This window comes from Nicotiana attenuata, unplaced genomic scaffold (genome assembly GCF_001879085.1).
Source record: "Nicotiana attenuata strain UT unplaced genomic scaffold, NIATTr2, whole genome shotgun sequence".
NCBI lineage: Eukaryota > Viridiplantae > Streptophyta > Magnoliopsida > Solanales > Solanaceae > Nicotiana > Nicotiana attenuata.
Genome location: NW_017671681.1, coordinates 161,746 through 182,262, shown reverse-complemented (window position 1 = coordinate 182,262; position 20,517 = coordinate 161,746). Strand labels below are relative to the sequence as shown.

Here is a 20,517-nt window from a genome sequence, read left to right as displayed (position 1 = left end):
AGGAAAGTTGAAATACATGCATGTAAAACATGGACAACCCCATTAAATATCGCCTTTCAATTGTTTCATCTCCTTATCTTAAGCACAGTGAATTCTAGCTTTTTAGCTGTTGTATTCATTTCCATTATTCTCCTCTTTTTTCTTCTGTAACCGATGGCAGATTTTCCTCGTAGTAACAACGCGTGTCAAGACCTTATTATGAAATTCTTATGGATTTTAGTTTCAGAACAGAGGAATCACATGACACGTGTTGCCTTGTTTTTTCTATTGCCCTATGCATGTTCACAACGTAGGTTGCACAAAATCCTTTAAGGCTGTCTTTTCCTTCATGCTGCTATTTAAACCCCAGTACCTCAAATTAGTGTTATATCCTTTTTTGCTTCCCAACAAACATATATTTCCATTTTAATGGCTGCAAAAGTTGATCCGTTGGTGGTTGGAAGAGTAATTGGGGATGTAGTGGACATGTTCGTGCCCAGTGTCACTATGTCTGTGCACTTTGGCAACAAACATGTTACAAATGGTTGCGATATCAAACCCTCTATTGCGGCTGATCCTCCAAAAATCACCGTGGGTGGCCATGCTGCTGACCTTTACACTCTGGTTCGTTGTTGCCTGTTTTATTTTATGTCACACTTATTTTTAATTCGTCTAGGAAAAAATGGTATTTTTTAATATTTAAGAATGTTTTAGCTTTGAACTTTTTGCTTTATCTTTAATGATATGTGTTTATATATAGTCACATGCATATATTTTAAAACAAAGAGTATTATCACTTATATATATATATATATATATATATATATATATATATATATATATATATATATATATATTTTAAGAGCGACTATATAGTAACTCCAAAAAAAATTGAAAAAGTATTTTAAAAATATTTTTTAAATTAGATTTCATGATAAATCAAAACACCACAAACAGAGAAAACATATGTTAACGCATGCATGGCGATTGATGGTGTAGGTTATGACGGATCCAGATGCCCCCAGTCCGAGTGAACCCAATATGCGAGAGTGGGTGCATTGGTCAGTATTTTTTTTTTCTCAGCAAATTCACCTGATCACCTCTCTCTATCCTTTTCCTTTTTTTTTTTTTTTTCCTTCCTTTAATTTGTTGACTGTTTTTCTTTATATGTTTACCTCTTACGTAATTTCGGATTGCTTCAGGATTGTGACAGACATACCAGGGTGCACTAACGTCGCTCGAGGTAAATTGATCATTATATTTCAAGCTTTTCCAAAATCAGAAAACATTCACGGTTACTTGGCTGACTCTCAAAAAATGAAGTAGCCGATTAATAAAGTCTCTAGCTAGTGTTCAAATTCCATGCAAACAAAAATCATTCGAATTAAGCACGATATCACGTTGTTGAGTCACACATTGGGGGTGGAAAAATATAAATAAATCTCCTTAATATGGTCTTGGCAATATAATTCTCAGTCATGAGACAGTTTTAGGGTTGAGTTAGGTTAAAGTCCATTTCTATATCAATATCACACGCAATTCCGCGGTCGTAGCCTCTTTTTTCTGAATTTAGGTCAGACTCGAATTATAACATCTGTGCCTTTACACATATAAGAAAAAGACGAAAAGAAGAGAGACCTGATCTCGTAAAAATTAAAAGGATAAATCTCTAAAGTCCGAATTCCTTTGTCTCAATTCACACATTGATAAGAGCTGGGTCAGGAAGTACAGCTTGATATAAGCCGGAGTTAGCCTAGTAAGCATGTTTCCTGCCACGTGTCCACTCCATATCTCACTTCCCAATTCACTGTGAGTGCTAAAATAAAGTTGAAATTGATCGCAAGTATATATTCACTGCAGGTAATTAATTAAGACTCCAGTTAATTTGAATGTGTATAATTAAATTGCAGGGAATGAGGTATTGGGGTATGTCGGACCACGTCCGCCGGTAGGGATCCACAGGTACATACTGGTACTTTTCCGGCAGAAGGCACCAATGCCGGGAATTTTGCAGCCGCCACTAGCTAGGTCTCATTTCTGCACTCGGGCGTTTGCGCACCAGCTTGATCTCGGCGTCCCTGTTGCCACTGTTTATTTCAATGCACATAAGGAGCCAGCAAATAGGAAGCGCTGAGCGAGCTGCTTTCACTATCAGTGGATTTTATTTTGTTGTCAGTAATTACTTTTTACTACTAGTATATTCTGGCACTTATTATTAGCCAGCTTATTCTGCAACGTAAAGTATGATTTTTATGTTTGCTAGATGTTGCTGTATTGTTATGTACCTATATTACGCGCATAAGTATTTTCTTTGGTCTTTTTTTGCTTCCCCTTTTTTCTGAATCGTTCACACACCATTACATTACTTCTATTTTGGAACAATTACAGAACTTCATATACCCCCCCTCCCTTAAATGAGGAAGGTAATGAATATGAAGTGAGGAAGGTTATAAACTGTCACGATCCGAATTTCTTATCGTCGGAATCGTGATAGCGCCTAACATCGCACTCACTAGGCAAGCCAACGTTAGAGAATTGTTCACCTTTTTCCTTTACTTTTTATAATTAAAACTAAACAACATTAAATCAACAGAATTAAACGCAGAAGTACATAATTAACTGATCATCTTTATACTATTAACAGAAAAACCTAAACACTTACCACCCAGAAACTGGCGTCACAACTCACGAACTTTCTACAGATTACTACAAATACTGGTCTGAAAGAAAAATACATATGTCCCGAAAGTAAATAAAACAGAGATATAGAATGTAGGAGGGGACGCCAGGGCCTGCGGACGCCTGCAGGACTACCTTGGGTCTCCTGACTAAAGTATCAGCAACCGACCTCTCGATCAGCCACTACCAGCTCCGAAATCTGCACAGAAAGTGCAGAGTGCAGTATCAGTACAACCGACCCCGTGTACTGGTAAGTGTCGAGCCTAACCTCGACGAAGTAGTGACAAGGCTACGGCGGGGTATAAACAATATATCCTACAACAATTTATAATAAGGCAAAAAGAAACTACGGAATGAAATAGGACAGTAACTTGCATTAAATAAATACGGAACCCAGCCGTTCTACCAATACTCAGCTATAACCAATCCTTAAGAGAGTTTCAACACCACAATAATGAATCTCAGCAGAAGAAGAAAACATAAACAACAAATGATGCGGCGCGCATCCCGATCCTACCATATAATCAATAACAATATGAACATTCACCCTTATTACTCCTTGTTGCGACGTCCAACCCGATCCCACCAGTCTACCCTTATTACTCCTCAATATATCACCCTTATTCCTCCTGTTGCGACGTGCAACCCGATCCCACCTGTCCACCCTTATTACTCCTTGTTGCGGTGCGCAACCCGATCCCACCAGACAATCACATTTCACCCTTATTCCTCCTGTCGGCGTGCAACCCGATCCCACCATATCAGTACCAATCACAAGATAAGAACAAGTATTTCACAAGTTAACTCAAATCCTCCACAACATGTATACCTCAAACCAAAACAACGGAAGATCTCTACAATTATAAAACTTCATCAGTTAATACTACACAACGAGACCAACCAAAGTGTACCATGAAGCACCAATAAACCAACATAAACCAACAATATAATATAATGAAACTACGGAACAATTAATGCCTTCAATAGAGAAAACAACGTTTAACAAGAAGCAGTTAGACATGGAAGCATCAATAAGCAGGTAGCAGTTAAGACAGTAAAGCAATACATTAGGAAACGGGGAAGGGAACAGGCTAAACAGATAACTTGGCGGCGCATAGGTACTCGTCACCACACCTATACGCCACACACATGGAATCACATAGCAAGTAAGTCGGGGATCCCTAATCCCTCGAGTCAGGGTTAGACCAAACACTTACCTCAAGCCAACGGGTATTTCAAAGCTCAAATACCGCTTTACCTCTCGATTCCACATCCAATGCACTCGTATCTAGTCATAATCAACTTAATAACATTAATTACCGCTAAAGAAATCAATTCCAATGCATAATTATAGATTCCCCAACATTTTCCACAAAAAGTCAAAAATCGACCGCGGGCCCGCTTGGTCAAAACCCGAAATTCGAACCATAACCCGACTACCCATTCACCCCCGAGCCTGATAACATTAGTGTTAGTATGATATCTTTTTATTCATAGATTGCTATTACTATCTGATGTTTAACTGCTATTTTGGCTTCGATCTTCTTTTTTTCTTGTTGTTGTTCCTACCTTTTGCCATTACTTCTTTTTCATTCTTTCTTTAGCCGAAATTCTATCAGAAATAACCTTTCTGCCCTTCCAAGGTAAGGATAAGGCTATGTACATCTTACCCTTCCCAGACCCCATTTGTGAGAACTCACCGGGTTTGTTGTTATTGTCGTTGTCATGTATTCACATTTTCACTTCTTACATGAATAGGTTTACCCTTCAAACTAGAAATAAAATTCTTAGTTGTTAGGAAATAAAGCGAATTGAGTTCACGCCATGGACCTTGACCCGAACTTACCGACCAAATATGAAGCAAAATAAGATGACACATAGGAGTATGTAGACCCTGGATCAAATAGAACTGAAGCATCTCTACTACAAACCAAAACAGTACATGTGATAACTGCATCGGAGGACTCAGCCTCAGGCCTGGCTGGGAAAGCATAACATCGGGGTTGGGCCCCACCACCCTAAACCATATCCCTGGGACGACCTCCTGCTGTCTGGCCTCCACCTCTAGCGGCCTGGCCTCCACCTCTAACAGCCTGACCTCCACCTCTAGCGGGCTGACCCCTACCTCTGGCTCCCTAACCCCTACCTCTAGCTGGCTGGGCAGGCGGTGCCGGAATCATGGCACGAGAACTCTGCTGCTGCGACTGAACACCCAGTAATCTCGGATAGGTCCTCCGGACATGCCCATACTCACCACACTCAAAACATCCATCTAAATACTGCGGCTGGGGAAGCTGAGACTGACCCTGACGGGACAGTTGATCGCGATAATAACTCTAAAGAGGAGCTGCTCTGATGGGAGCTGGCGGTGCACTATAAGCTGGCTGCCCTGAAGGAGGTACATAAGTACCACGACCCCCTAAAGCTCCACGGGATGTCTGAAGTGCTGAATGAAATGGCCTGGGATGATGGCCTCTACCAAAAGTACCCCGGCCTCCTGATGAGGCCCCACTGAATCCACCGTAGTGACGAGGCCTCTTGTCGGACCCCTGACCACTCCCCTGAGCTAAAACCATCTCAACTCGTCTGGCCACATTGGCTGCATCCTGAAAAGAAATCTCACTCCCTGTCTCCTTAGCCATCTGTAATCTGATAGGCTGAGCAAGTCCCTCAATAAACCTCCTCACCTTCTTTCTCTCGGTGGGAAGTATAAGAAGAGCATGACGGGCCAAATCAACAAATATGGTCTCGTATTGGGTGACGGTCATAGAACCCTGCTGAAGGCGCTCAAACTGCCTCCGATAGTCCTCTCTCAAACTAACTCCACCCGCTTCGTTAATACTTCAAGCATTTTCATTATCTCGGGGTTGACCCCAAACTCGACTTCACCCGGTCTTCTGTGATTTGTTTGTTTCTTCGAGTGCTTTCTCGAGATTAATATTCGGGCTCGACCCTGCTAGGGGCATGGCCTTGATTCTGTAGTTGTGCTATTGCCATCTGTTGAGCCTGCAACATTCCAAAGATTAGCTGCTAGCTTACCCCATCACCTTCGCCTTTGGGCGCTTCTCGAGCTATTGGTCGGGATCCCCCGCGAATACTCTTTTCGGGATCAGTTGAAAAATTAACGTTGATGACCACCAATGAGTTAGCATCGACCGAATTGGTGGCTGGGATAACATTGGGATCAGAAGGAGGCACCTCGTTGCTAGGCATCAGATTATTGTTTTCGCTATCATGGCCAGATTTAGCGTCAACGTTCAAGTGGGCAGACTGAGAATTTGACATTTTTAAGCTGACCTGAAATTAAGACTTTAAAGAACAAGCGTAAAATAGAGTGTGTTAGAGATTTGTACCAAATCACCACTATTATCCTTAGCCCCACGGTCGGCGCCAAACTGTTTACCCTTAAATCGGGTAATAATTAAATTTGTACGCGACTTTAAGGATCTGTGGATTGATTCAAAATAAATAATCAAGAATATTAGATAAATGAATTAAAGACAAATGAACTATCAAACCAGTTATGATGTTATGGCTTATCCCAAACCTAGGTTGAACAGTAATTTTGCCCTCGATTGGACCCTTGGCTCGAGTCTGATTTTGAACAAAGAGCAGAACAATTAAATAAGAACTTTTGCAGTAGCTAGAAAGCAGAGAATGAATTTGTATTGATTTGATTCGTGTGTTACGATATGTGTTATCAAAGAAAAAATTTCCTTTTATGTAGTAGGAGAGTTTCATCCTTAGTACAAGTCTAATAAGGGTAAAAATCTTTCTTTCTCGTTAATTACGGATCCGTAACCGACATCGAGCGAGATATGCGCTGTGATATCCGGTTAGATACGAATATCATGGCCCTCTATTCGTCGTGCGTAACCGTTTTTCATATTTTCCGAGGTCTTAGAGCTCGTTCTGGGTCTGGGGAGCGTTGCTTTATCACGCCTAATGATAAGTACATCGTTCACCTTTTATGGATCTCGAACACGAAGGGCTCCCAGCCTCGATATCAACCTCGTGCGTCCGCGTTCTTCTTTCGTCTTCTTCACCGGGAAATCGGGGTATGCATTGTCCCCGATTTTACCCGTATACAATATTATCACGGGATTTTTACACTTAATTAGAGATCTTAATTTGAGCATTGAGAATTAAAAAATGTCGGTAAATCATGTGCCTCTTATATAATAGGGATATATACAGGGTTACCCATAGAAACCAAAATAATTACCCTAATTTTACCTATACAAAATAATTACGCGACCCTACCCATATAACGTTTCGGTAGATATGTATACTATTATAGTATATTGTTGCAATATAACTATATACTCTATATATTATAGTATACTCTTACAGTATATTGTGATATAGTAACGGTATACTGATGGGTAACTGTGTTATTATTTAAATTTATGTTGAAATTGTAGATTATTATAGTATATCGTTCCGGTATATATGTATACTATTACAGTATACTGTTGCAGTATAACTGTATGCTCTTACAGTATATTTTGATACCGTGGCGGTATACTGTTAGGTAAATGTGTTTTTATTCAAGTTTCAGCTGAAATATTGCATATTATTACAATATATCGTTTTGTTAGCTCTTTTATTAATTAAAAGAATCTTATTTTATTTCATTTTTTCTTTGTCATTAGATTGTGTATCATATAGTAAGTCATAGTAATAATAATCTTCAGAGTTAGATAATCGCAGGTGGTCAAGGGCGGATATAGCCTTTTCAGATACGAGTTCGATTGAATCTATGACTTCCAATACAATGTATAAATTTATATGTAAGAACCTAATAAAATCTCAACAAGTACTAGATTTGAACCCATAATTTTAACAGTATAACGAGTTCAATGTTAAAATTAAAAGTTGAACCCATTAAATTTAAATCCTAGATCCGCCTCTATATGTGGTTGAAGAGTTAACTTATCCATGGAGTTCATTAACGAGACATTTTGGATCAGGGGATCTTGATCTATGAATGCATGAAAAAGAGTACAAAGATGCTCCTGAAGCCTTCAAAGTTCAAACAAAAGCACATATGAATAACGTGCTATGTAGGAATAAACAGGAGAGGGAAAACCCAAAAAGACATAAACTAATCACTGGAAGAAAGGGAAAGTCAAGGAAAAGTTAGGATAAATAGAAAGAAAAAAACAGGAAAGAGAAAGCACAAAAAGACAAAGAGTAATTAATGGGAAAAAGGGAATGTCAAGGAAAGTACGGGTAAATATTTTTGACCACATAAGTATATTATGTAAAAAGTTTGAAGCGGGTAATTAATTTCTCCCAAATTGGCATTTTGAGTAGATTTCCCTATATAATACTCTATACAATTCAAATTCGAATTGACCGTGTTAGAGAGTCTACCCTATACAATACTAGAAGGTTAAATTACAAAGTTTCCTTTGGCACTCTTATTGAGGGCCTACCTCTTTTAGCATTGTTTATCTATTCATCATTTCCACCATACCCCCGCCCTAGTTAAACGAGAAAAAGAGCTATCTAATAATAAGGGAACATGTGGCAATTGTAGTGAAGGACGAGCCCTCTTTGATCCCCACCCCAACGTTGGGAAGCTAGGGGTAAGGAACGTGCTGGCACGGTCAGATAATCGAAAAAGGTGGAGAGAGAGCTAAAAGCAGTTGTACAGTTTTCAAATCAGTTTCCCCTTCCCTTCCATCATTTTCACCTTTCCACAACACAAATCCCCCCTTACTTACCCGCCATGGCCGAGCTCAAAGAAACCTACGCTTGCATACCTTCTACAGAGCGAGGTCGCGGTATTCTCATTTCGGGTGACCCGAAATCCAACTCCATCCTTTATTGTAATGGCCGATCCGTGATTATCCGGTACCTCGATCGCCCGCTCCAAGTAGCCGTTTACGGGGAGCATGCTTATCAGGCTACCGTCGCTCGTTATTCCCCTAACGGTGAATGGATCGCATCCGCTGACGTGTCCGGTACGGTTCGGATCTGGGGGACCCACAATGATTTTGTTCTTAAGAAAGAGTTTCGGGTACTATCGGGTCGGATCGATGACCTTCAATGGTCTCCTGATGGATTGCGCATTGTTGCTTCTGGTGATGGAAAGGGCAAATCCCTTGTTCGCGCCTTCATGTTAGTTTCCCTTTTTTTTTAATAAATATTTTACTGCTTCCGAATGGATTATTACTGTGTTCTGAATTGTCTGGATATCATTACATTACTTTTATTTAGGAACACTAAACAATTACCTAATGCTTTCTGAAAACTTGGTAAATTACTCGTGGGAAATAAAGATAAAATCATTTCATTTCAAGTTTGTTAAATATTAAAAAGCTATCAGGACACAGTTGTTCAATCGAGTGATATATTTCGCTGAAAGTACTGCTCCAAAAGGAAAGCACTTTACTTATAGTTGTGATGATATTGCTAATGGCCTGACATTCGACCCTGAAGCTCTTATATTAATTTTTTCAAGGCACCCTTAAAATTTTCCTTCTAACATTTTTAGCTGCATTTTGGGAAATGTCATGTTTAAGTGTTGTCTCCTTAACATAATGTGCGATGCTGTTGACTAGCATGGAGAACTAAGAGACTGAAGTTTGAAAGGGCTATTATTTGAGCCTATCAGAGATACTTAAAGACAATAACTGGAAGATGTGACAAAACACAAAATATTTCACATCAACCATAACAAAACACATGTAATTATTGTATGTTAATTTAACCTTTTGATGATTATAATTTTGCCATTATCTGAGAAGGTCAAACAACATCATACAGATTAAATGGGAGTCAAAGTTATTGTGTTTGCCTATTCTTTCTCTGTAGCATTATAACCACGTCTGTAGTTTGAGGCGAGTAGTTAGGGCATTGTGTGAATTGGAAAAAGAAGAAAGAACTTCGTGGCGAAAGAAATACTTTTTAGCGAACATCGTGGCGATGGATTTTGTACATGTGCCTCTTCTTTTCATTCTAGTCTAGAACACATTTTAGCACACCTTTAAGTGCCCTTGCGTGCTTTTTATGTCCTAATATTTCTATCTGTGCATATCCACTATCCTTGTTTGATGAACTATCTTGGCAGGTGGGACTCGGGAACAAATGTGGGTGAATTCGATGGCCATTCAAGGAGAGTTTTGAGTTGTGCATTTAAGCCCACAAGACCATTTCGCATAGCCACGTGCGGGGAAGACTTCTTAGTGAACTTTTATGAAGGACCCCCATTTAAATTCAAGCTGTCTCACAGGTTCCTTAGCTTTACTATTATGTTAAATCAGAATAAGTGTCTCCTTTTCTTTTTTTTTTTAGTATCAATACATGGTTATCGTTTTGTCCAAAATGTTTTTTGAAACAAACGGAGAGAAATAAGTTCATTGATAGACAGTAAAGTGGTAACTAGGAGAGAAGACTGACAATGTCAAAAGAACACGAGGACCTGTCGTTTTCTGGAAATAAATCACTTTTCCATGCTATAATGAGGACTGTGGTGGGTCTACCAACTTCATCTACATGAGAAAGACACTCCTGTAGTTGAGTAGCTTGCATCATGCTTATACCATATATGCCCTTTCTCATCCACCTTTGACAGTACATGTTGCAATGTGGCTTTCGTCCCCTGTCTACTGCCTTATAGAAGTAGACCAATCTAAAGGAAATAAAACAACAGTGATAGTTGCAGTCCAAGTTCAGCCACTTCTGATATGTTCTTAGAACAATCCGTCTAACATAAGTATGATTGTCATAGCTAACATGTTGGAAAGTTGTGATTGAAGTGTCATTGTTCCATGGACCTGCAGGGAGCATTCAAATTTTGTTAATTGTTTGAGGTTCTCTCCAGATGGAAGCAAATTAATCAGTGTAAGCTCTGACAAGAAGGGAATTATCTATGATGCTAAAACAGGAGATATAATTGGAGAGCTGTCATCTGAGGATGGTCATCAAGGAAGTATATATGCCGTTAGTTGGAGTCCTGATAGTAAACAGGTGAGCTTTTGTTCTCCCGTGCTAGTTCACTTTCATTTACTTTCCTTGTTGACCTGGATTTCATTGTTTAGTAATTTATTCCCTTGAGAGTGCTGAGCCACTTGAATATGCCAATTATCACTGTAGTTATTGGCGAGGAGTATGTTATATTACACTATTTTTCTGGCTGACTTTCTCATGTTGAAAATTCATTATACTGTTCTCCTATTTGGCTAATTCTACGGATCTTTTTCATCATAATTGCTAAAGGAACCAGCTTGGATGAAAATTAAAAAGTAGCTTGTCAGTCTACTATCACGGTGCATCTGTTTTTTGTGCACTATTAATGCTTCCTGTTATGAGCATACATACATGGTCTGATGGTTTATATATTTCAGGTACTCACTGTCTCTGCTGACAAGTCAGCAAAAGTATGGGACATATCTGATGATGGAAAAGGGAAAGTGAAAAAGACACTGACTGCTCCTGGTTCAGGTGGAGTTGAGGACATGCTAGTTGGCTGTCTCTGGCAAAATGATCACCTCGTTACTGTTTCTCTTGGTGGAACTATTTCGATATTCTCAGCAAGTGATCTGGAAAAATCCCCTGTGTCATTTTCTGGACACATGAAAAATGTTAATTCCTTAGCCGTCCTCAAAAGTGACCCAAAAATTATGTTGTCCAGCAGTTATGATGGTTTGATTGTTAAATGGATTCAAGGCATTGGATATAGCGGAAAGTTAGAGAGAAAGGTGAATTCTCAAATCAAATGCTTTGCAGTTGTGGAAGGAGAAATTGTGTCATGTGGATTTGACAATAAGGTGAGTTGTAAGATCTCCTTTTTTCTTTTCTTTTATATATAAGTTGGTTATTTGTGAAGTTTACTTTTTGTGAATAGAAGCCCTCTCACAGTGCTTTATTGATGCTATGATTCCATCTGATTCCGTTTGAATTTTTTTTAAAGGGAAGTACTTGCTTAACTCTAATCTTGTAAAGTCAGCTTTAGAATTTAAATTCCCTTGATACTTCTGAGAAAGAAAAAAGATTAGAGATTACAATCACTCATCTAAGCATAAGTTATTTATCTGTTTACATGATGGGAGTAGTTATTTCTCCGTGCGTTTGTACCATACCGGTTTATATAGCCTTAATTGTTGAAAAATCTAACAGAAGGACTATTTCGCTGTTTACATTAATTGCACCACTTTTACCAGTAATATGATTAGATGATATTCCCGGTTATAGTTGGGTAGATACTTATAGTGTGGGATTTGTAAGATCTTTACCTGTTTTATGTGTGATTAGAGTGTAATACTATGGATTTTTATAGTCTTTCCCTGCTTTTCTATGTTTTCATATTTCTTTGGGCTAAAAACAATGATGCTCAGAGAATTATGTTAAATCAAACAAAAGTGGAGTTCCTGGCAACTGTTGGCTATAATGCAGTTTTTTGCTTCTTGATGTGACATAGATCTGGAGAGTGTCTCTGCTTGGAGATCAATGTGGAGATGCAAATTCTATAGATGTCGGCAACCAACCTAAGGACTTGAGCCTTGCCCTTAGTTCTCCTGAAGTGACTCTAGTTTCTTTTGATACTGGAGTCATTCTTCTCCGTGGTACAAAAGTTCTGTCAACCATAGACCTCGGATTCACCGTGACAGCATGTGCTATTTCACCTGATGGAACTGAAGCTATAGTGGGTGGTCAGGATGGTAAACTGCGTTTGTATTCCATCACGGGCGATACTCTCAACGAAGAAGCTGTCCTTGAAAAACACAGGGGAGCTATTACTGTCATTCGATACTCTCCAGATGTTTCCATGTTTGCATCAGCAGATGTCAACCGAGAAGCAGTTGTCTGGGACCGTGCATCTCGTGAGGTAATAATTATTATTTTCATAGTCAACATTAGCTATATTATATATCCTGTAACTAATAAAGAGTTTCTGTTTTAAAGGTGAAGCTTAAGAATATGTTATACCATACTGCCCGAATAAATTGCCTGGCCTGGTCACCTGATAACACTATGGTAGCTACTGGATCTCTCGACACATGTGTTATCATATATGACATCAGCAAGCCAGCTTCGAATCGAATCACGATTAAAGGAGCTCATTTAGGTGGAGTATATGGACTAGCTTTTACTGATGAACACAGTATAGTGAGTTCTGGCGAGGATGCTTGTGTTCGTGTATGGGGAATAACTCCACAATAATTGAGATCGCTTGATAAGCAATTGAGGAGTTCATATTTGCACATTAAGTTAATTATGAGTCGGCTGGAATGCAGTTTGAGCTTTGAAATATTGGTTGGCCTCAACTTAGGACAGCCCTATTGATGGTGCCACTACTTGTAAACATGGTAATAGGGAAACACCAAGTTAAGAGTTTTCCCGAACGATCATCACACTTCCCCATACACAAGAAGGTACTCTTATATCTTAAAGATGTAAAAAAAAAAAATCAAATAGTTCAACTTGGATTTATTTCAACCACGGAAGGCTTCTGTCTGGGTACTGAGACCATAGCAGGCTGTCGAGTTGGGATTTTTGTCTTTGAGCATCAGAAGACTATTGGCCGCCATTCACGTTAAATTTGCGTCGTGTTTCTGTTTTTGCTTCTTACATTTGTATGTATGCATTGATTACATTCCAATTATAGGTTTTCGGTTACATTTTAAATTATTGTTGTTATGATGATGCAAGTGTGATCTTATTGCTCAAGCTTTTATAGGGATTTGTTTTGTTCGTATTTGTAAGTTGTGACGTCTTTTCCGTTATGCTGTCCTTTGATTGTGCTTATTTTTCACTCTGTTATGTGAGTAGTGATCATATTTCTGCTACCATTGCCACCGTTAATTATTATAAGTAATTACTTACTTCCTCTTTTTTCTTGCATAAAATTCCATGAATTCTAGTACTCCTTATTTTGCTTATATTTGCCATTGAGGTAGTTTCAAGTTTAAGTTAATCTTTGAGGTCCAGGAAAAGGTCAGTCATCCCAAACTTGTTAAGGGATGAAGTGAACGTTGGAGGTTCTTATGTTTTCCCGAGCCGAGGGTCTATTGGAAACAGTCTTTTTATCTTCACAAGATAGGGGTAAGGTCTGCATACACACTACCCTCTCCAGATCTCACAACGTTGGTTTTGGAAGACCTAAAAAAATGTCAGAAATCAAATTTAGTCGCCCAAGAAGGTAAGATTCAGTGTTTTTAACATTAGGCTAAAAAACTAGTTTTAGTTCACGTGACTGCTTAACAAACAGCCCCCCTGGGGTCTGGAGATAGCATGTAAGAATACGACTGGAGTAACAAAAAGACCTCTTTTTCAGCAGGCGTGCGTAGAAATGGGCCCAGATAGAGTCCTTTCTGTTATGGAATGGACCAAATGGGAATTGTATCCAATCTCCCACTTCAAATACCATATGTCTATTTTTACTTTTTAGCCAAGGGACTAACTAATCAATTCTTCTCATTAGATTTGTTTGACTGTTTGAGCTATTAAACACCAACATGCTAAACAATACATAGTCATCACTTATATAGCTCTTAATCTAAAATAGCTACTAGCCTCATCCAATAAGTAAGAAGCTTGAGTCACGTAGAGGGTAAGTGGGAACATAATTGGAAAAAACCTGATCTTAGAAGAGAGTATATTTCACCAGTTACATGGTAGAAACTGTTGAATAAAACTAACCTTGAACTTATAAAATTAACAAGGGTATAAGAAAACAAAAATTTCCATTGGATAGCATATCCCAAAAACAAAAAACCTCGAATCTCTTAGGCCTGGTAATTGTTCTAATGAGGGATTTGATCTTCTTGTTCCATATGGTACATGATCAGCACAAAGAACTTTAAGTGTCTGTACGCTGTAACCATTAATGGCTTCTGCTTGCAGCACAAAATTAATTTTTTTTTAATGAATTAATCGACTAAAATTTTACGAACTGTCTGGTAATAAGATTTAAATACTAGACGTTAGGGGGAAAAAATGGCATATGAAAGACAAGCAGGAAAGAAAATTTTATATATAGGTCTCAAGCACAGGATTATTTAATTTAAAGCTACACCATTTTAGTGATTTAATTTGAAGCAATAGATAAAATAAACAAAACAGTCTCAAAATCAAGATCTTCATCAAGAAATTCCTATAGAAAATATCTAAAGAGAGTCTGTTAAGTGAAAGATAAATATGAACTGGACCAATAAAATCCGGGATCTAGGATTACCACCACTTCTTTTATCCCTTCTTATCAATACAAATTTCTCTTCCTTGTTTGTTACCAATCATTGAAGCAATTTGTTTCATTTTTGGTCAACAAAAGAGTCCTTATTGCTGCCTTTTTTTTGTTGTTTATCACCTTGTTTCAACTTGATACTTCGTACCATAACTCACAAAGCACGAGTCACCGATGAGGTGGAATACTGGTCCTACAAACTAAAATATACTAGACAGAAATGGGAGGAGCAAATTCCATATATAACCATTGAAATTTGGTAAATTTCTTGAGTAATAATTGGTGAATCACCAAGGTGTTCAACACATATTCTGGGATTTATATATTAGATTTACCTCTTTGTGTGTAACCATCTTTCACAAAATCTTGGATCCATCTCCGATCCGTTCATAATATGTTATTTTTCATGCTTCAATGGTTAAAAGGTGATGTAATAAGAATTCAGCCCCTAAATCGCGGCAACCCATGCTAACTCCGCCCGTTATTTTCTACATATTTTTCTGCTAAAGTTTATATTTCGTCAACCAATTACGTGATTGCTATTGTGTCAAACTCAAAATGGTTTAAAGGTGTCTTGTTTCCATCTCCGATTAGAATATGAAAGTATGAATTTATGTCCCATTAGTAGACGAACTTCATATTTCTTTAAAGAGCAAAAGACTTGATTGTTTTAGAATTGCTGGTCGATAGTAGAATGTTTAAACAGAAAGTGGAGAATATTCATAATTTAAAGTTGGAAGGAACCTTCAATTTTATCGTAAAGTGGGAGCACAAAAATAATTTTCATCCATATACTAAAATATTATATATTAATTAAAAGGTGGTAATTTCTTACATAGAATAATGATTAGACTTGGTAAAGGACAAAGAAATAGATATTTCTCTCCGACTGCAACTGTGTAAGAACATTAATATCTTTTTTTTTTTTGTAATTCACAATATTATTAATCACCAAAGAATCAAATTACATCGTATAGTGGCCAGCTCGGCTTATACACAATTCTACCCTATACTCCTATCCTTAACAGACTATTTTACCTTGTTTCTACACACTTAGCTCTTATACCCCTATAGAAGTCTTTGATGCAGGACTTCTCTAAGCTTGCCTACAGCCCGTATATTACACGTATATGCTATCTCTCTAATGATGCTCTTAGTATCTCTATGTACCTTATCAAATACTCTATGATTTCTTTCATTCCATATACTGTACAAAGTTTCAGCTAGAACCATTCGCAAGAGCTGCCCTTCAACAGATTTCTTCTTTGCTTTCTCCACAAACCAGGCTACTAGCTGATCCCACGTCTTTATTTGCACCTGGATATGTAACCAATTGAAAATTCCTGCCCATAGTCCAGTGATGATAGTACATTCCCAAAATAGTTGAGCATGAGTCTCTGGATGATTTCCACAAAAGACACATATTGGATCCACGTTTATGTTCCATTTGATCAGCCTGTCAGTTGTCATCATTCTTTCCTGTATGATCAACCACATGGAGAACGCTTTAGGTCTAGCTAGATTCTTGAACATGATTGCTTTCCACTCAACTCTAGCTAATGATCCAATTTGTTGTAAGTATAGCTGTTTGATCTTGCTGCGTTTGCCATTATCTCCCTGCATCTGTGTATTTGGACCAGCAACAGTCATGATCTTTTGAACCATCCAACTCGCTTGCTTTGGTACTTTGACTGTAGCAATAGAGTGCCCTTTTATATAGTACATATGAACCCATTTGATCCATAATCTGTCTGCCTTTGTTGCCAAGTCCCATTGTAGCTTGAGAATGGCTGCTTTATTCCAGCTTTTAAGATTCAGGATGTTCAGCCCTCCAGCACTTTTGGGTTGACAGACTTTGTCCCAAGATATTAATGCACGTTTGGTAATGACATTAGTTCCTGACCACATGAAGCTTCTACAGTATGCTTCAATAAGCTTGATCACCTTGGAGGGCATCAGGAATATTTGAGACCAATAAGATTGTACTCCAAAGAGAACAGTTCTAATAAGTTGAACTCTACCAGCATATGATAACTTTCTTGCAGTCCAGGATGATATTTTAGCTAATATTTTGTCAATCAATGGTTGCCATTGTGCCACCTTCATCTTTTTGGTAGTAAGAGGGACCCCCAAGTACTTAAATGGTAATTTACCTTGTACATACCCCAGCTGTTGGATGATAATATCCTGATCTACCTTGCACACTCCACCAAAGTAGACTGAACTCTTGTTGAGATTGGGTTTTAGTCCAGATGCTGTGGAGAACTGATCAAAACATTGCTTCAGCATTGCAACAGATTGATTATCACAGAGCAAACAATAACAGATCATCTGCAAAGCTCAAGTGAGTTATGCCCAGTTTCTGGCACTTTGGATGAAAATGAAATTGCTTTTCATTCTTCAGATCAGTGAGAAGTCTACTTAGATATTTCATTGCTAAAGCAAATAGAAATGGGGATATTGGATCCCCCTGTCTGAGGCCTTTAGCAGTAGGGAAAGGTTCAGTTAGCTCACCATTTATCAAGACAGAGTAACTCACACTATGCATACAGGATGACACCCACTGAGTGAATTTATGAGGAAACCCCAGACCTTCTATGACTTGTGTCACATAGCTCCATTCCACACTGTCATAAGCTTTTTGCAAATCTACCTTGATCATACATCTAGGTGATATATGCTTCCTTGAATAGGCCTTAATCAGTTCATGTGCTAGAATGATATTATCAGCTCCTTTTCTCCCAGGAATGAATCCAGCCTGAGCTCCATCAATTAAGTAGTTCATTACTTTCTGCAACCTTGATGCTAAGATTTTGGAGATAATCTTATACAACATAGAGCAGCAAGAAATGGGTCTGTAGTCCTTTATGGTAGTAGGGTTGGTGATCTTGGGTAGTAAAGTAACTGTAGTACAATTAATGGCCTTAGGCATCACACCCGTAGCAAAGAACTCCACTACTGCTTCATATACATCATCCTTGATAACCTCCCATGCTTTTTTGAAGAAGACAACATTATAACCATCAATTCCAGGAGCTTTATCATTACCAATAGCATGCATACATTCATCTACTTCATGTTTGGATATATCTTTGATCAGTTCCACTACCTGCTGATGCTTCAGTTGAGGTCCCCTTTTCAGAATTTGCATGTTAACAGCAGGAAGAGTTGTAGCTGCAGTTCCCATAAGGGCCCTATAGAAATCAACTATCTCCTTCTTGATACTTTTAGGATCTGTTAGGATCTCACCATTCAGAGCTGTTAGTGTATTAATATTTTTCCTGCTTGTTCTGTCTTTCATTATTGCAAAGAAATATTTGTTGTTTCCATCCCCAACATTAATCCAGTGAGCTCTAGATTTCTGCTGCAAAATCTTCTCTTCAATACTTGACCATTTTTCTAATTGAAATTTGGCCTCCTTCTCCATTATTCTTAGCTGGTCTGAATGATCTCTATTTATTTCTTGATGGTATTCAATAAGTTCTCTTCTTGCTTGGTTTATCTTCTCTGTTATATTTCTGAAGCTTCTATTGTTTAAGTTCTTGAATATAGGTTTCATTGCTTTCAGCCTGTACCAGATAGTAGCTAGTTTACAAGACTGATTCTCTCCTTGCCATCTTTCCCTTATAATACTTTGAAAATCTTTATGTTCTGCCCAAATATTTAGAAATCTGAATGGCACTCTTATGTCATTGCTTCTCCTCTGGAATTTTAGGGTGAGGGGTGAGGGGTCTGATATAAATGGATCCCCTATTTCAACTGTTAGGTGATCAAAATTCATTATCCATTCATCGTTCCCCAATTCTCTATCTATCCTGCTAATTACCCTATCTTCACCCATGCCCATTTGTCCATGTAAAGAATTCCCCACTCCAAGGGATTTCAGCCAACATTGTGTCAGAACAAAAATTTGCAAAGTCTTTTATATCAGCTTGGGTAGGTGCAACCTTTGATACTCTATCTTGAGTAGAAATAATAGCATTAAAATCCCCCCACAGTAACCATGGTTGGTTAATAGTTTGTGCAAGATTTTTAAGCTTTTACCACATCTCCTTCCTCTTCTCTAAGCTATTATACCCATATATCACAGTCATAGCACACCTGATAGTAGAGCTACTAATGATACAGTGAATAAATTGAGCATCCGTTTGAATCCCATCTACTTGCCATATATTTCTGTCCACTAGTAGCCATATTCTCCCATTAACTGCATGGTCATAGTTATGAACTAGGTCCCAATTTTTTGCAATCTTAGGGGCAATAACAAAAGCTTTATGTTGTTTGATTCTAGTCTCCACTAAACCAGCTAAAGAAATATAATTTTCTTTGAAGTATTTAGCCAACTCCTTCTGTTTATATCTTTGGTTTGCCCCCCTCACATTCCACATGGGAACTGTCATTTGGAAGGACCTGTTGTACCACCTCTATCTGGTGGTTGTTTATCCCCTGGACCTCCTGATAGCACTTCAAATGTGTTCTGTGTGATAATTGAAAAATCAATACCACCTACATTTGTTCTAGGAGTTGAAATACTATTTGTCTCTCAATACACTATTGTCATGCCTTTTAGCCTGTGTCATGCCCTGTGTAATATCCACTGATTTTCCAGCCATTATATCATGAACTATTGTAGGGGCAACAGTTTGGGCTTTAGGAGATATTGCTTCAGCACTATTAGGCTTATTATTTGGTTTAGTTAACTCTTGAGGCTTACTTGTATTCTGCTGTATACTGCCTTTACTTCTCCATTGCTTTGCTGGCTGATGGGCTTTGCCATATACTTTCTGAGTCTTCTGAGGCTTCCCTTGAATTTCCTCATTGCGTTTGCATATATGCCCCAACTGTTGACAATCTGAGCTGAATTTAGGTTGCCATTCAAACCGCACCACTTGATTGTACATCTTTCCAGAGGGATCCTGTATTGTGACTCTAGTTGGTAATGGCTTAGTGATGTTCACTTCAATCAGCATCCTCGCGAATGAGATTCTCGACTGATTAGCTGTACATTCATCAGCAAATAGTGGCACTCCAATAGCACTTCCCAGCCTGCTTAGTGAGTCTTTTCCCCAGTAAACCATAGGCAAATTAGGAAAAGAGACCCATAAGTGGATCTCTTTGAGAAAAGCTGTATCAAATTCTATGTCAGGAGACCATTTGTTCAGGATAATAGGTCGATTATTAATCGTGTAGGGCCCTCCATACAGAACTTCCTTGAGGTCATCTTCCTCTTTGAATTTGGCAATGAAATAACCTTTTTCATGCCAAAACAATTCAGAGCATGAGGCTTTTGACCAATTGTGATTGATGTATCTCTTCATCTGATTATAGCCTGGGATTTCTCCTATTACTGCAACAATTAAGGAATGATTCCACTTCTCAACTTCTTTTGCAGTCTCTACTGGATCTAGTTGAATAACCACATTACCATCCACAATCGTCGGGGCTATGTAAGACAGAGCAGCCGTTGGATGCTATCCGATTTTTAGCAAACAGATTGACCCACTCCGAAGCAGTTGAATCCTTGTTAGCCTTCAATTTCTGCAGATTTTCATCTGCATGTGTGTTTGGTTGTGATTGTACCATAGGTGATACACTCAATGTTGAAGCCATGCATTCACTCAGACCTTTGTTCTTTCCACTATCATCCTTAGGCAATCTACTGT

The 20,517-nt window shown here is 38.4% G+C and overlaps 3 protein-coding genes across 3 annotated transcripts; 2 read left to right on the top strand and 1 right to left on the bottom strand.

Moving 5' to 3' along the window:
- The first annotated feature begins 377 nt into the window (after window positions 1-377).
- Window positions 378-2,290, top strand: LOC109209677 (protein MOTHER of FT and TFL1). The gene is made up of 4 exons (XM_019372990.1): window positions 378-603; window positions 979-1,040; window positions 1,182-1,222; window positions 1,890-2,290. The coding sequence occupies exons 1-4, from the start codon at window positions 409-411 to the stop codon at window positions 2,111-2,113; spliced, it is 522 nt and encodes a 173-aa protein (XP_019228535.1). The 5' UTR covers window positions 378-408; the 3' UTR covers window positions 2,114-2,290.
- A 5,870-nt stretch (window positions 2,291-8,160) lies between these two features.
- LOC109209673 (actin-interacting protein 1-2-like) lies at window positions 8,161-13,457 on the top strand. The gene is made up of 6 exons (XM_019372985.1): window positions 8,161-8,787; window positions 9,740-9,901; window positions 10,452-10,638; window positions 11,016-11,438; window positions 12,089-12,496; window positions 12,574-13,457. Exons 1-6 carry the CDS (start codon window positions 8,396-8,398, stop codon window positions 12,829-12,831), a joined length of 1,830 nt encoding a protein of 609 aa, XP_019228530.1. The 5' UTR covers window positions 8,161-8,395; the 3' UTR covers window positions 12,832-13,457.
- Window positions 13,458-15,922: 2,465 nt separating this feature from the next.
- Window positions 15,923-17,143, bottom strand: LOC109209676. Its single transcript, XM_019372989.1, has one exon. It carries the CDS (start codon window positions 17,141-17,143, stop codon window positions 15,923-15,925), a length of 1,221 nt encoding a protein of 406 aa, XP_019228534.1.
- Window positions 17,144-20,517: the final 3,374 nt, after the last annotated feature.